General features: G+C 63.6%; 2 protein-coding genes across 2 annotated transcripts; both read right to left on the bottom strand.

Annotated features, from left to right (window-relative positions):
• Window positions 1–211: 211 nt before the first annotated feature.
• PDK2 (pyruvate dehydrogenase kinase 2) lies at window positions 212–8,303 on the bottom strand. Its single transcript, XM_052670778.1, has 11 exons — window positions 8,158–8,303; window positions 7,259–7,400; window positions 5,448–5,519; window positions 5,073–5,257; window positions 4,095–4,184; window positions 3,704–3,781; window positions 3,505–3,581; window positions 2,878–2,976; window positions 2,656–2,778; window positions 644–757; window positions 212–561 (listed from the first exon to the last, which is right to left on the bottom strand). The coding sequence occupies exons 1-11, from the start codon at window positions 8,273–8,275 to the stop codon at window positions 421–423; spliced, it is 1,239 nt and encodes a 412-aa protein (XP_052526738.1). The 5' UTR covers window positions 8,276–8,303; the 3' UTR covers window positions 212–420.
• Window positions 8,304–9,613: 1,310 nt separating this feature from the next.
• On the bottom strand, window positions 9,614–16,433 carry ITGA3 (integrin subunit alpha 3; the record flags this gene model as incomplete). The annotated part of the gene is given in 19 exon segments (XM_052670782.1): window positions 9,614–9,730; window positions 9,990–10,162; window positions 11,069–11,194; window positions 11,289–11,387; window positions 11,485–11,598; window positions 12,285–12,398; window positions 12,530–12,565; window positions 12,567–12,701; window positions 12,788–12,890; window positions 12,985–13,062; window positions 13,630–13,709; window positions 13,792–13,860; window positions 13,957–14,122; window positions 15,453–15,550; window positions 15,622–15,768; window positions 15,878–15,976; window positions 15,978–16,015; window positions 16,204–16,271; window positions 16,369–16,433. Coding segments are annotated over 18 exon segments (1,746 nt in total), but the record flags the coding sequence as incomplete, so codon positions are not given.
• Between the last annotated feature and the right edge of the window lie 3 nt (window positions 16,434–16,436).

The raw sequence follows: 16,436 nt of genomic DNA on the forward strand, positions 1-16,436 counted from the left end.
AGAATCCCTAGAAGGTCAGGGCATGCTTGGGGGGGGGGGGAGGTCAACCCCTTAGAGGGTATGAGGGGGGGGAGGGGGCAACCCCTAAGGGGGCATGGGGGGGGGGGGGGGGGGAGGGAGGGGGCACACAGGGGTGAGGACAACTCAGTAGTGCAACGCAAGGAGTTTTGGGGTGGGGGGGTCCCGTCCCACAGCCAGTGCTGCCGGGGGAGAGGGGGGGGGTTACAAAGTGCTGCTGCTCAAACTGGTCTGGGGGGGGGGGGGGGAGAGGCCCTCGCTGCCCACCGTGGGGCAGGCATTGAGGCTGATGGGCTGGAGACAACAAGGGCTTCCCCCTCCTTCTCCTAATGCCCCACTGCCACCCCCCAGCTCCTGGACCTGAGTGCCGGCGCAGTGGGGGTCCAGGCGGTGCCCCCCACCCTATGGCACACGGTAGGTGGAGGTGTTCTTGGGTTCGGTGCTGGGCACGCACCAATCCCCTGCCTCCTGGCTGGCCTGGTAGTGCCGCCACGCCGACTTGTTGTACACCGGCAGCCGCTCCACCGAATCCGTGGAGAGAGCCTAAGGCACAGGGGGGGGAGAATTGGGCAAGGCCCCAAAGGGATCCCACAGAGGGGAAGGGGTGCGGGGAGGTCGCCCCCACCTTCAGGTAGATGACGGCGTCGGTGCCGAAACCCTCCATAGAGAAAAGCTGCAGGTCCCCCTGGAAGTACTTGGCGTACAGGCGGGAGATGGGCAGCCCGTACCCAAAGCCGGCCTGTGGGGTGCAGGCAATGGGGGTCAGCACCCAAAACACCCCCCTCCCCACCCCCCCAGCACCGCGGGTGGCACCGCATGAACGCTGCTGTCTGTGTGCCACCCCAGTGCCGCATCCCCTGAGGTCGCTGCCAAGTCCCCAACCTCCATCTGCCGCCCCATGCACTCTATAAGACGGCCCCACACCAGCCCCAAAGGTCCACGTGGCATCCCAGAATACTCCCATGCCAGCCCCACGCTCACCCATCTGACCCCACGCGTCCCCACGCCGCTCCACGCGTGCCCAGAGAACCCAGTCTGCTGCAAAACCTCACCGTGGTGACCCCAAATACCCCCCTGCAACCCCAAAATACCCACCTGTAATTCCAAAACCTCACCATCCCAACCCCAAAATACTCCCATGTCACCCCCAAACCTCACCACGCCAACCCCAAAATCCCCCCCTGTGACCCCAAGACATCCAAGTGCCACCCCCTCCCCCCAAACCTCACCGTGCCACCCCCAAAATGACCCCACTTAACCCCTAAGCCTCACCATGCCAACCCCAAATATCCCCATGCAACCCCAAAACCTCACCATGCTGACCCCAAAACACTCCCACGTAACCCCAAAGTATCCGATTGCCACCCCCACACCTCACCACGGTGGCCCCAAAATACCCCTATACCTAAATACCAGTGGTGACCCCCCCAGGACCTTTCTGTCCCCCCAAAACCTCACCATGCTGATCCCCAAATGCCCCCCATCACCCCAAAATACCCCCATGTGACCCCAAACCTCTCCATGCCAACCCCAAACCCGACCACGTCACAGCAAAGCGCCCCAAAATGAACCATGCCCACACAGCTCCAGGCACCCCTAAATGTCCCCATGCCACCTCCCCAGTGCCCCCAAATGTCCCCAGTGCCTTCTCCCAAGCACCCAAAAGTCCCCACGATACTCCAAGAGACCCCAAATGTCCTCATTGCCACCTCCCAAGTGTCCCCAAATGTCCCCATGCTACTCCAAGTGACCCTCAGTGTCACCGGGGCCACCTCCCAAGTGTCCCCAAATGTCCCCATGCCACTCTAAGTGACTCCAAAGGTCATCAGTGCCACCTCTCAAGTGTCCCCATGTCATTCCACTGTTACCAAATGTTCCCATGCCACTCCAAGTGTCCCCAAACGTTCCCAGTGCCACCTCCCATGTCCCCAAATGTTCTCATGCTACTCCCATTGACTCCAAGCCACCTACCAAGTGTCCCCATGTCACTCCAGGCATTACCAAATGTCCCCATGCTACTCCAAGTGACCCTCAGTGCCACCAGGGCCACCTCCCAAGTGTCCCTACCTGTCCCCATGCCACTCTAAGTGACTCCAAAAGTCATCAGTGCCACCTCCCATGTCCCCAGATGTCCCCATGCTACTCCAAGTGACCCTCAGTGTCACCAGGGCCACCTCTCAAGTGTCCCCAAGTGTCCCCACGCCTCTCTAAGTGACTCCAAAGGTCATCAGTGCCACCTCTCAAGTGTCCCCCTGCCACTCCAAGTACCCCCAAACGTTCCCAGTGCCACCTCCCATGTCCCCAAATGTTCTCATGACTCCAAGCGTCCCCACTGCCACCTACCAAATGTCCCCATGCCACTCTAAGTGACTCCAAATGTCCTCATTGCCACCTCCCATGTCCCCAGATGTCCCCATGCTACTCCAAGTGACCCTCAGTGTCACCGGGGCCACCTCCCAAGTGTCCCTAAATGCCCCCACGCCTCTCTAAGTGACTCCAAGTCATCAGTGCCACCCCCAGTGCCACCTCCACACCCCCAAATGTCCCCACGCTACTCCAAGTGCCCCCAGATGTCACCAAGCCATCCCCAAATCCCCCCAGTGCCACTTCCCCACCCTGAGGTCCCTCCCCACCTACCAGGGGGGCACCGACCATGGGGGCCCCCCCTTCCCCCAGCTGTGGGGTGGGCGCCGTGGAGTACATGTAGCTGAAGAGACGCTCGATCTTACGCAGGGGGACACCCAGACCCCGGTCACTCATCTGCAAGAGGTGACAGACGGTGACAACGAGCCCCCTGTGTGACAAGCAGGGATGGGGAGGGGACCGGGGCGGGGGGGGGGGGGGTGACCCTGAACACACCTTGATGGAGACGTCCTCCTGTCCCAGGGCCACCAACACGTGGATGGGTGGCAGACGGGGGCTGTTCTCGTGGCTCTCCACGGTGGCTCTCATGGCGTTCTATGGGCAGGGGGCTTTAGGGACCCCCTGCAGATCACACTGGACACCCACTGGGCATCCCGCCATACACCCACCAGAAACCCCTTGGACACCCCCCACCCCCAAATACCCCACTGGACCCCCCTTCATGAGACCCTCCCTCCCCCCCCCCCCAGACACCCACTGGACCTCCTGCTGGACACCCCTCTGACACCCCCCAGACCCCCCCCCCAAACAACCCACAGGACACCCCTCAAACACCCCACTAAACATCCCAGCAGACAGACATCAGATAGACGCCCCCCAGACACCCCCTGGATGCCCCCTGTGGACCCCCACCCCCCCCCCTCAATCCCACCAGACCCCCCCAGACACCCATCGGACACCTATTGGACAACCCCCCCCCCCCGCCCCCATACACCCCCTGCACACCTCCGCAGCCCCCTCTCCCCACCCCAAACACCCCCCAGACACCTACTGGACACCCCAAACACCCCCCAGCCCCCCACCCACCCCCTCAACCCCCCCCTCCCCAATTTGCAGCCTCACCTTGAAGAGCTCGAACAGCATATGGTAGAGGTGTGAGGGGACGTAGACGATGCTGATGGGCTGCTGGGCATTGCTGGCTGCAGGGCACACATCAGCCTCACCACCTTCCCCAACCCCAACACCCCAAAATCCCCCCTCTGCCCCCTCCCCAATTCCCTATAGGGTCGCCCCCTACCCCCCCCCCCCCCCAAGCCCTCACCGTTCACCTCCTCGATCTCCAGGTCAGGAGAGGCCATGTAGTATTTGTCACACAGCAGCTTGGCCATGTTGTAGGCGTCTGCAGAAGGCAATGCAGAGGGGGGTTCCCATCAGGTTTGGGGGCTCCTTTATTTTTGTATCCCCCCCCCCCTGTAAATAGTTCATTTTTGGACCCCCAATGGACATTTTTGGACCCCATTTTTGGACCCCAATGCAGACCTGCTGACCCAACTCATGACACAGATGGCTCCCGGATGGAAAGATCCCACAGCAGGGAGATCAGAGAGACCCTCAGCTGCTGGAAAGGCCTCTCCCCCCCCCCCCCTTCCTCTTTGACCCCCCCACCCCATACTTTCACACCCCATACTTTCACACCCCAAAGTCCCACACACCTCTCACCACGCTGGCCACGCTGCAGTGGGGGTCGATGCTCCCAATGTGTTTGGGGTGTGCTGGGTTGGTGCTGCCATCAAAGAGCAGTGCTGGGGGGGCACAGAAAGGAGGGGAGGGGGGGTTAGGACCCCATATATCATCCCTGTAGGACCCCCAGATCTGCCCCCTTCAACCCTCCGCTGCACCCATCTATGCCCAAGGGTGGATTTAAGGCGGGTGGGAATGTGGGGGACAGGGATATAGAGGGGCAGGGGATGGATATGGGGCAGGGCATGGTGCTGGGGGATGGGCAGGGGACACGTGGGGATGGGGGGGGACACCTATGGGGGTGGGGACAGCTGAGGGGGTGGGGGAGGAGCACCTGGAGGTTGGGAAGGGGACATCTGGGGGTTGAGGGGGGGGGGGGAAGGGGGGTCACAAATAGGGGTGAGAGGAGACACCTGAGGGTTGGGGGGGGTCACAAATAGGGGTGAGAGGAGACACCTGGGGGTTGGGGGGGTCACAAATAGGGGTGAGAGGAGACGCCTGAGGGTTGGGGGGGGTCACAAATAGGGGTGAGAGGAGACACCTGAGGGTTGGGGGGGGTCACAAATAGGGGTGAGAGGAGACGCCTGAGGGTTGGGGGGACACCTGAGGGTGCAGCAGGATGCTTGGGATCGATGACCTCAGCGACCTTTAGGGTTGGGGGATGCTGATGTCAGGATAGCAGGGGGTGTCCAGGGCTGGTGGGGACACTCAGGTCCTAAGGGATGGTGGTGGATGGGGACGCAGGGGGTGACAAGAGATGCTCAGGGTTGGCGAGGATACCCAGAGCAGGAATGGGCCTCCAGAACCGACAGGGACAGCGGGGGTGGGAATGGGATGCTCAGAAGCACTGGGATGCTCTGGGGACGGCCAGCGCTGGTGGGGCACAACCAGGTGACAACAGAATTGGGAGGGGGGGACACAGAGGGGGGGGTGCAGGTGGGGGCACTCACTGTGCTGGTTGATGAGCATTCGGATGGAGATGCGGCTCAGGTAGAAGCGGTCGAGGAAGTATTGGATGTTCTGGTTGGACACCGGGTCGTCCCCATAGGCGTCCTTATACTCGATGACTCCCTGTGCCATGGTGGGCACCACGTCGTTGTGGCGGTTACGGATGGTGACCAAAGCATTGGTGAACCTGGGAGTGGGGGGTTTGAGGGGGTGGGGGGGGCTGAGGGGGGATACGGAGTGTGGGGCAGCTGGGGTTGGGGGGGGGGGGGGGATGGGGGTTCCCATAGGTGGGATTCTCCCCATAGGAGAATACAAAATGGGGCTGTGGTGCCAGAGGTGACGCTATGGGGGGGGTGGGGGGGTCACCCCACACTCACTGCCCCAGCGTGGTCTGGTCTTCAGGATCCTTGTCGAGGAACTCCATGATGTCCAGCAGGCTCTGCACGTACCTGGGGGAGGAGATGGTCACCCCACGGCCACCCCAAACGGAGGGGACACGGACAAAGGGACAGGGGCTCAGCACCCCACCTTACTAAACCACCCTGTGCTCACGGGGAGGGGGATTCGTGCTCGTGCCCCCACCCCACAGCATGGCAACCATGGGGACAGCAGAGACAGAGCCCCCCCCAGGAGGTCACAGCGATTTGCCCACCCCCCATACGTGTGCTTGAACAGAGGGGCACTGCCAGGCCCTGCTACCCCCCAACTGCCCCCCCCTTCCCCCCCCCCCAGTGCCACTGGCAGTGCTGGCACAGAGCTGAGGACACAAACAACTCATCACGTGGTGGCTGGGAGCTGGGAGCGGGGCCAGGCTGCCAGCACCGCCCTTAAAGGGACACCCAGAACCTGCCCCCAGCACACCCACACAGCCCCCCCCCGGCCAAGGGGAGAGAGGGGACAGCAGGGACAGGAGGACGGGGCAGCACCGTCGGTTGAGGACCCCTGTGAGTGTCCCCGTGCAGCCACTGTCACCCCAGGCTAAGAGATGGGTGCTGCTATGCGGGATGTCTGTGTCCTGTGCCACCAACCCCCACCAGCAGCCCATGGACCTGCTGGGGAGGACAGCTGGCAGCGGTGGCGGGGGGCACCAGAGGTGGCAGCAATGACAGAAGTCACAGTGGGATCAGTGTAGGCCATGGAGGTGGGACCCACAGGGACAGCAGGCAAGTGAGGGCAGAGGGACCTATGGGGGCACCCAGCAGGTGGTGGCAGTGGGATTGACCCCCCTGGGTGACAGCAGTGGGATCCATAGGGGCACAGGGCAGGGGACAACGGTGGACCCGTCCTGGTGACAGCAATATGAACTATAGGGATATATGGCAAGCGGTGGCAGTAAGACTCTCTGAGTGACAGCAGTGGGATGTATGGGGACAGCTGGCATGTGGTGGGAGTGGGACCCCCCTGGGTGACTTTGGTGGGACCCACAGGGGCATGTGGCAGGTGACAATGGTGGGACCCCCCCTGGTGACGGCAGTAGGACCCATGGGGCCATATAGCAGGTGGTGGCAGTGGGATCAGACACCTGTGGGTGACAGCAGTGAGACCCATGGGGGCATATGGTGGCAGTGAGATCCCCCTGGGTGACTGTAGTGACATGGGGCCACCTGGCTGATGATGGGACCCCTATGGGTGACAGCAGTGGGACCCACAGGAGCATACAGCAGGTGACATTGGTGGGATCCCTCTGGGTGACAACAGTGAAACCCAAGGGGGCACTTGGCAGATGGTAGCAGTAGGATCAGACCCCTATGGGTGACAGCAGTGGGATCCATTAGCAGATAGGTGACAATAGTGGGACCCCTCCAGATGACAGTGATAGGACCTATAGGGACATGTGGTGGCAGTGGGACCGGATCCGTACGGGTGACAGCAATAGGACCCACAGGGGCATCTGGTAGTGACAGCAGGACCCCACTGGGTGACTGTAGGGGGACCCATAGGGGCATCCAGCAGGTGGCAATGGTGGGCCCCCTCCTGGCGACAACAGTGGCACCCATAGGTGAATAGGGCCAACGACAGTGGTGGGACCCACAGGGACACCCAGCAGGTGGTGGCAGTAGGACCAGACCCCTGTGGGGGATGGCAGTGGGACCCATAGGGACACACAGCAGGTGCCAACGGTGGGACCCGTCCCGGTGCCACCCAGCAGCTGACGATGGGGGCGATGTCCCCACGCTTCTCTGCTCACCAGCTCTGCACCAGCTGCACGGAGGGGGTGCGCAGCACGCGGTCGGGCAGCAGGTTGATCTCCTTCATGATGTTGGAGAGGCGCACGGGCAGCTCCTGCCGCAGGAAGGCGAAGGATGTCTTCTCACAGGCATTGCTGGAGCCTGGGGGGGAGGCGGGAGGGGGGTCAGCAGCAGCCCTGCAGCTGGATGAGCCCCCGCCCCCCCCCCCAGCTCCTCATAGATCTTCCTCCAGTATTGGGAGCACTGAAGGCATGGGGGGCAGCTCAGCAGGAGAGAACCAGTACAGCCCAGTACAACCAGTGTGCCTTGATCATAGGGGATGAGGGCATTGGGTGCCATCAGATGGGGTTCACCCCACGGGGAGGTGGGGGGGGGGGGGGAGGTGTCACAGGGACAGACCCCAGGGAATGGGGACCAGGGGACAGCGCTGCAGTTCGGGGGGACGCGGGCAGGGGGACGTGGGCAGAACGCGGGGAGGAACCCGGCTGCCAACCTCAGCAGGGCAGGTAAATACGGCCCTGAGCTTAAATGCTGGGGGGGAGGAAGGGGTCTCAACCTGGGGACCACCCCCCTACCTCAGGTGTTTGCCGGCGTAGGGATGGCGGCCGCCGGGGGGGGGGGGGGGGGGGGGGGCGTGCCCATGGCGGGGGGGGCGTGGAAATCACCGGGCAGCCCCACCCCCGACCGGCTGTTTACGGACAGAGGGGTACGGACACACGGACACACGGACACGGCGAATTCAACAGGCCGAGGGAGGGGGAGGGGGGGGGGGGGGGAGGGGGGGGGGGGAGGGGCTGCCCTCTCTCCCTGCTGCACCCCGGTAGGGGAGGCACTATTCGAGGGGCCGTCACCGGGGTTGGGGGAGGGGAGGGGGAGGAGGGGGAGGAGCGGTACTCACCGAAGTCCAAGAACTGCTTCATGGAGAGCGGCGAAGGCGAGAACTTGCTGAAGTGCTCGATGTAGGTGGGCACCCCGGCCAGGGCCGCCCGCTTCCGCAGGCATCGCAGCAGCCGCATGGCCGCCCCGCGCCCCCCGGCCCCGCGCCCGCGCCCCCCCCCTCTGACCCCGCGCCCTTAGGCCACGCCCCCCCCGCCGCACGCAAACAACCCGCCCCCCCTCTCCGCCAATCACCGCCCTTCCGCCAATCAGCGGCCGCCCTGCAGCCGTGGCTGACGTGGGACACGCCCCTTAGCTGGCCCCGCCCCTTGATGGTCGGACCACGCCCATTCTTATTAACCCCTTCGTGCCCATCGCGCTCCCACTGCCCTTTTCCCACGGTTTAAGCCGCCCGGTCCCGCACACACCGCATGACTCCCCTCAATCCTAAACCCACGGGGGGTGGTGGTGGTTCTGCCCCATGCATGGGGACAGAACAGCTCCACTGTTGTCACGGCTCGCCTGCAGCATTTTCCCCTTTCAGGGTATTTCTTCCCCCCCCTTCTGACACACCCTTTCCCCTTTTGGGGCATCCATTCCCCCCCACCCCCTCTTTTTACTCCCCCACCCCCTCTTTTTACCCTCCCCCCCCCCTTTTTACCCCCACCCCGGAGCAGACAAGGGGCAGATGAGAGGTTACAAATCCCAGAGCGAGGCTTTATTAACCCCCAGCAGAGGGGGTGAGCATGGGCCGAGGTGGGGGGCACAGACCCCCCCCCCCAAACCCCAGTACCGATCCCACTCTGGAGCTTGACACAAAAACGCACAGAGAGACATGGAATAATTTAACCCCCAGAGCTGTGTGGATTTGGGGGGCAGCCCCCAGAGCCCCTCATAGGGGCTGCAGCTGCTGTGGGGGGAGGGGATGCACGACAAGCTCCCATCCTGCACCCACCCCCAGCAAGGGCTGAAGGTGCAGGATGAGGAGGAGAAAGCAGGGGAGGAAGGCACGAGCCCCCCCCCCCATAGCACAAAGCTGGGGGGAACCCCAAACCCAGCGCACAGGCAAAGTGTGTGTGGGGGGGGAAGGGTGTACGGGGGGGGGGGGGGGGAGCAGTGAGTGTGTCCCCATGTGCAAGGACGCGTCCCCACGTGCAACAGCGCGTCCCACCGCGGGGAGCCACCACAGGAGGGGGGAGAGCGTCAGCACAGGACCACGAGGAAGGCACTCAGGAGGAACCAATGGGGGCTGAGGGAGGAGGAGGGGGGGGGGGGGGGCAACACGAGGCTCCCCCCCCGCCCCCAAGCGTGGAAGAGGCACAGAGGTGTGCAAGGAGCACGCAAGCCGCAGGGAAGGAGCGATGCTGTGCTTGTGCAAAATCACACCGCACCCCCACCGCTGCCCTGTCCCGGGGCGGGGGGCTTGGAGCGGGGGGACGCGGGGGTCAGTAGTATTTGTCTGGCTGCTGCCAGCTCGTCACCCAGTGTTTCTTGCGCCGGGGGCCGGCGGGCGGGTAGCGCTGCTCCTGTCGGATCCGCACCGCGTGGTATTTGGGCATCACCCGGTAATAGCGAGTCCGCTGGAAGAAGTCACACTGCGGGGTTGGGGGGAAGAAAAAGAAATATAAATCAAGCGGCGGCGCGTGTGTGTGTGGGGGGGGGGGGCGGAAAGAGGCTCCGGAGTGGTGAATAGCAGAGCCGGGGGGGCAGAGAGACAGCAGAGCCGGGACCACCCCCCCCTCTTTCCCCCTCCCCCCCGTGCCCTCAGGGCAAGGAGTGGAGAGGCTGAAGAAGAAGAAGAGGAAGAAGAGGAAGAGGCCGTCAGGTGCCACCCGTGCGGGTGCGGGGCATTACCGGGCGGGCGGCGCGGGCGCCGGGGGGTGCAGTGGGGCTGCGTTTCCCCCCCCCCACCCCCGTTAGTAGTCGTCCGTCAGCCGCTCGGTTTCCGACGGCTGGATTCGCATCTCCGCCTTCTGCCCCTTGGCCTCGTACATTGCACGCGTGCTGGCCCGTCGGAAGAAACCGCACTGCGGGGGGGGTGGGGGGGTGGGGACGCGGTTCAGGGCACCTCGGGGACCCCGCGCCCTTCGAGGACCCCCAACCCCACCCTTGTCCCCGGAGGTGCCACACCGGGCTGAGGACGTTGGGGGGATGCTGGAGGTGCTGCCACCGCTCACCATCCCCGAGCATCCCTTGGTGTGGCTGTCAGCTCTGCACCCCTTCCTTCTGCAGGAAGGGCAGGGGGTAGAACAGCAGAGGGTGGGCGTGGAATGGGGCAGGGATGGGGTGGGATGGGGCAGGGAAAGAGGATGGGATGGGGAACGGGGTGGGATGGGATAGGATGGGGAACGGGGTGGGATGGGACAGGGAAGCGGGGCTGGACAGGGCAGGGGATGGGATGTGGATGCAGCAGGGAATGGGGCAGGATGGAGAAGGGACAGGGATTGGGGTGGGATGTGCCACCGGATGGGGACAGCACAGGTATGGGTATGGGATGGCAAAGCATAAGCTTGGCATTGTGTAACCTTAGAATCCCCCAAGCTGGAAAAGACTCGTAAAGATCAGCTCCTGGCACAGCACAGGCTATAGTGGCACAGCACAGATACGGGATGGCACAGATATGGGATGGCATGGCACAGATACAGGATGGCATGGCACAGATATGGGATGGCATGGCACAGCTGATACAGGATGCCACAGCACAGCACGGGCACATGTATAGGATGGCATGGGATGGCACAGCACAGGTTTAGACATGGCATGGCACAGCATAGGCAGGGAATGGCACAGCATGGACACAAGGTGGCACAGCATCGGCGTGGGATGACGCAGCACGGGCACACGTCTGGCACAGCGCAGCACGGATACGGGGCGGCACAGCACGGGGTGGATATGGCTATGGGACGGCGCACCGTCGCCTCCCCCCTTCTCACCTTCCACAGCAGCACAATGATCAGCCCCAGCAGCAGCAGCCCCGCCGCCGCCGCCACCAACACCAACCACAGCGCCACCTGCGGCGGCTGCTCCTCCGTCAGCTCCGAATCCACATCCACTGAGAACTGGTGACGGCAATTGGGATGGGGGGGGGGCACATGGGGAGCTGCCCCTCACCCTCACCCCACATCAGACCCCCCCCCCCATCCCATTGCTTACCCGCACCGTGTGGTTCCTCATGTTGATGGTGGGGACATGGGTGCGGAGGAACAGCGTGGCGGTGCCGTCCACCTTCACCCGGTCGAAGCTGCGGTATTCCTGGGGACAGCAGCACCGTGGGGACGGGGCTGAACTCCCCCCATCCCTCCCAAATAATCCCCTTCGGCCCCCCCCCCCCCTCCCTTGCAGCACTGACCTCGATGAAGGTGCTGTTCCACACTCGAGCGCGGACGCGGAAGGTTGCGGGGTGCTGCGCTGCAGGGACCGGGCACTCGAACCAAAGGCAGCGTGCTGTGCCTTGGGAGCAGCTCTAGGAGGGGGCAGGAGGGGACCTCAAGGTTGGTGGAGGGAGGGGGAAGGTGGGGGGACACCACCCCACATTGCCCCACGTTGGGATGGGGGGGGGGGTGGGAGGTGAGGGAAGTGCATGTGAATGCAGCGGGGGGTGCGCTGCGTGTGGGTTGGGGGTCACTGCACAGTTTTGGGGTCACTGCACACACAGATGTGCAGCTCGGGGTCACTGCACGCTTCAGGTCATTGCACACAGGCAGTTGGGGATCACTGCACACAGATGTGCAACGTGGAGTCACTGCACACACACAGCCTGAGGGCACTGCACACAGACGTGCAGTTTGGGGTCACTGCATGCACACAGAGCTGCACGTGCCAGCCCCAACTTGCTGCATGCACACACTGCTGCACGGTCAGTGCATGCAAACAGCTGCTTGCTCTGCAGGCTGCCTCCTGCACGATGTCCAAGCTGCTCACAGCACTCTGGCAGCAGACAGCTGCCTCCCAGTGGCTGCAGCCAGCAGTGTGTGCACCCAGCTGCACCCTGAGCTTGTCACATATGCCTGCAGCCCTCAGCCACCCTCTGCAGCCCCCAGCCACCCTCTGCAGCCCCCAGCCACCCTCTGCAGCCCCCAGCCACCCTCTGCAGCCCCCAAAGCCACTTTCTGCAGCCCACAGCCCTCCCCTGTAGCCCCCCTCACTTACCAGCAGCACTTCTGACTTGGCCTTCTTGCCTGTGGCCAAGGTAATGGGGGGCTCTCCAGGCTCAGCCCCCCCCAGCTCCCGTCGGTGCCGGGTGGGGGTCCCATCCTCCAGCAGCTGGGTGATGGTGAGGGGGGGGGCAAAACCCCCAAAGCCATCAGTGTGGGCACGGCCCCACGGCACAGGGTGAGCAAAACAAGGCCGAACCCAACACAAAACATGGGTACCCCCACCTGGTAGCCGCTCACCGTGAGGTTGAGGGGGTTGACGACCCCCCCGGGGGGGGCTGCAGGTGCCGTTGCCGTTGATTCGGATCTCGGTGGGGTACAGCAGCCATTTGCCATTGGGGATCTCATAGGGCCACTCGAAGCCCAGCACGATGGTGCCCAGCGTGCCCAAAGCCTCTCCCTTAGTCATCACCTGTGGGGAACAGCGTGGGGGTGGCACTGGGGGGATGGAGCCCCCCCAGCCCCTCACTGCTCCCCCCTCGATGTCCCCAGCCTCACCTGGAAGTCGAAGGCCAGTGGGCTGCCCACATCCTGCTCACTGCGCATGGCCGATTCGCCCATCACCGCCCCGCTGAAGTGGGACTGCAGGTGTGCGGGGGCTCTGGGGACAATTTGGGGGGTGGGGGTGTGAAGGGGAGGAGCGTGAGGCAGTGCTGTGAGATGGGGCTGTGCGGGGGGCTGGGGGCTGCGCTCACACGCTCAGCGAGGACTGCAGGCTGTAATCCACCAGCAGCTGGGCCAGCACGGGCTGCAGGTCGTCCTGCGTGCTCTGCCTGCACACAGTGCACCGTGTCAGTGCCAATGCCATCCCTGTTGCCCCCCAGCTCGGCGTGCATTGTGCCCCCCACCCTTTACAGGGCACCAACGCAGATGTATGCGTGCTGGATGCACAGATGCATTTCCATTCGAGCACAGGAAAAGCCAACGTCCCTCCCCCTCCCCTCCATCCCTTCTGGCACCCCCAGGGCGCCCAGCAATGCCCCCCACTCCAGGGTGCCACTCCAGGGTGCCCCATCCTGCCCACACTCCTCCCTCTGGCCCCTCCCAGAGCTGCAGCACTGATGGATGTGACACCAACACGTTCCCACCAAGCACAGGAGACCCCAATGTCCCCCCCAGTGCTGTTTTTCCCATCCCTTTGCTCCCCTCAGAGCCACCCTTTAAACATCCCCGTGTCCCCACCCTGCCCACAACCCCACCACATCAAGCCTCTCCCAGAGCATCAGTGCTGACGGATGCAACGCCAGCACTCCCCCACCAAGCACAGGAGACCCCAGCATCCCCCCCAGAACCATTTGCCCCATCCTCTCCCCCCCACGCCCCAAAACGGAGCCACTCACGTGGACAGATCCAGCCACACCGCCACCTCCCGCGTGTCCAGCGTGATGCCGATGGCCTCGAAGGTGATGATCAGCTCTGCCTGCAACAACCCCCCCTCCGTGGGTGTGGGGTGGTAGGGACCCCCCCCCTACAGCCTCTCCCTGCTCCAGGGCAGCACTCACCCTCTGGTTCCGTTTGAAGGGGTTGCCCAACTCGCACAGCACCGTCTCCGCAAAGGTGCACGCACCGCTCTGCAGAGGGTGGGAGGGGGGGGGGCATGAAAAAGGGGGCTCAGAGTGCCCCCCTCCTGGATCCCTTCCCAAACAGGGCGGGCAGATGGCACTCACGGGGCGGACAGAGGAGGGCAGGAGGCTGCTGGGCACCGTGATGTTGAGCAGAGCCTCGTGGGCATCCTCCCCATTGGAGGCAGAGGTTGGGGTGTTGGTGATGTTGATGCTCAGGTGCAGCTTGCGTGTGTCCCGGCTGTAGTGCAGCACCTGAGTGCCATTCAGCCTGGGGGGGGGAAGGGATGCTCAGCAAGGGGGTGGGGGCTTATGGGGACACCCACCCATGGGGACACCCAGTGCTACAGGGACATCTTTAGGGGAGAGAGAACCCAGAGTGGGTCAGGATCGGAATGCTGCAGTCATGAGGTGTTACAGGGTGGGCATGGGGTGGGATGGGGCAGGGAAAGGGGATGGGATATGGGCAGGATGGGATGGGATTGGGGAGGGATGAGGATTGGGGTGAGACAGGGCAGGGATGGGATGCAGCAGGGAATGGGAATGGGAAGGGCAGGGAATGGGGCCAGAATGTGGCATGGGATGGAGATAAGACAGGGCAGCACAGTTATGGGCATGGGATGGCATAGCATAAACTTGTTCTTTTATGATCTGAATCACGTGGACAAGTGCCCAGAGAGGCTGTGATGCCCCGTCCATCCCTGGAGGTGTTCAAGGCCAGGTTGGATGGGGCCCTGGGCAGCCTGGGCTGCTGTGAAATGGGGAGGTTGGTGGCCCTGCGTGTGGCAGGGGGGTTGGAGCTTCAGATCCTTGAGGTCCCCTCCAACCCTGGCCATTCTGTGTTCTGTAATCTTAGAATCCCCCAAGCTGGAAAAGACTCCTAAGGATCAGCTCCTGGCTCAGCACAAGCACAGGGTGGCACAGCACAGATATGGGATGGCACAGCATGGGCACATGTATAGGGCACAGCATGGCTACGTGTATGGGACAGTGCAGCACAGGATGGCAAAGCACAGGGTACAGAATGGCACAGCGTGGATATGGCTGTGGGATGGCACAGCATAGCCCTCATGTCATGGAATCATCAATACCCCGGGTTGGAAAGGACCCTTAGGGATCACTGAGCCCAACTCGTGGAGCAGCGTGGGCACAGAGTGGCACAGATATGGGATGGGGGGCACAGATATGGGGATGGGGGGCACAGACACGGGATGGGGGGCACAGACACGGGATGGGGGGCACAGACACGGGATGGGGGGCACAGACACGGGATGGGGGGCACAGATACGGGATGGGGGGCACAGATACGGGGATGGGGGGGCACAGACACGGGATGGGGGGCACAGACACGGGATGGGGGGGGCACAGACACGGGGATGGGGGGGGGCACAGACACGGGATGGGGGGGCACAGACACGGGGATGGGGGGCACAGACACGGGGATGGGGGGCACAGACACGGGGATGGGGGGGCACAGACACGGGGATGGGGGGCACAGACACGGATGGGGGGCACAGACACGGGATGGGGGGCACAGACACGGGATGGGGGGCACAGATAAGGGGATGGGGGGGCAGGGTGGGGAGCAGAGCACACAGCACCTGGGCAGGGGCTGGTTCTGCTCGGTGACGAAGGCACTCTGCAGCTGCAGGTTGCTGTAGCACTTGTTGTCGGAGCCGCACTCCTTCTGGAACTCCACCTGGCATGGGGAAAACCTCGGTCACATCCCCACCACCCCCCAGGCCCCCTCCCTGCACCCCCCCATAGCACCTTGGTCTCGTTCTGGTGGGACTGGTCCTGGTTGAGAACAGGGAATGCGTTGAGGGAGTGGGGGCCGAGCTGGAAGCTGCGGGGCTGCTCCACCAGTGAGTAGTTCATGGAGAGCACGATGGGGTGCAGCTTGTCACGGATGTTATCCTGCAGCAGGGAGGGACAAACTGCAGCCAAACCCCCCCCCCCCCAGTGCATCGATGCACAGCACAACGTCCCCTGGTGCACAGCGGTGCAAACACCCTCGTGCTCTCACCAGCAGCAGCAGCTCCTTGCTCTCGCAGCGTGTGTCAGGCATGCGGAAGGCGCCGCGGAACGTGGCCGAGTGCGTCCCCAAAAACCTCACCCTGGGGGGGGTGTCGCTCCTTGTCTGCCTCCAGGGTGTATTCCAGGGCTGGGGGGGAGGGGGATGGCACAGCAATGGGGCTGCAGCTCGCTCGTGTGTCCCCCCCCTTCACACACACCCCTTACACGTGCAAAGATACCCCTCTACCCACCTGAGCGCTCGTGCCCTCACAATGCACTTCCCCCCCCCCCCCCCCACGCACGCTGCCTTGCACCAACCCCCCCACGTGCACTCACTGATCCTCTCCTTGTACGTGGGGTCACCGGCGCTCTGGTTGTAGGCGAAGCAGACGGTCACTGTGATGCTGTGGGGGGGAGGGGGAGGCACTGAGCGGACCCATAGCACCGTGCTGCAGTGCTGGAGCCCCCCCCCTTCCCCCCCCCCCGTGCACAATTGCTCACCAGGAGTCAGGCGTGCAACGTGCAGGGTCCACTTTGCTGGGGGTGACGGTGAAGGTTTTGTCGAGGAT

Source organism: Tympanuchus pallidicinctus, unplaced genomic scaffold (assembly GCF_026119805.1).
Source record: "Tympanuchus pallidicinctus isolate F22 unplaced genomic scaffold, pur_lepc_1.0 scaffold94, whole genome shotgun sequence".
In the NCBI taxonomy this organism is placed as follows: domain Eukaryota; kingdom Metazoa; phylum Chordata; class Aves; order Galliformes; family Phasianidae; genus Tympanuchus; species Tympanuchus pallidicinctus.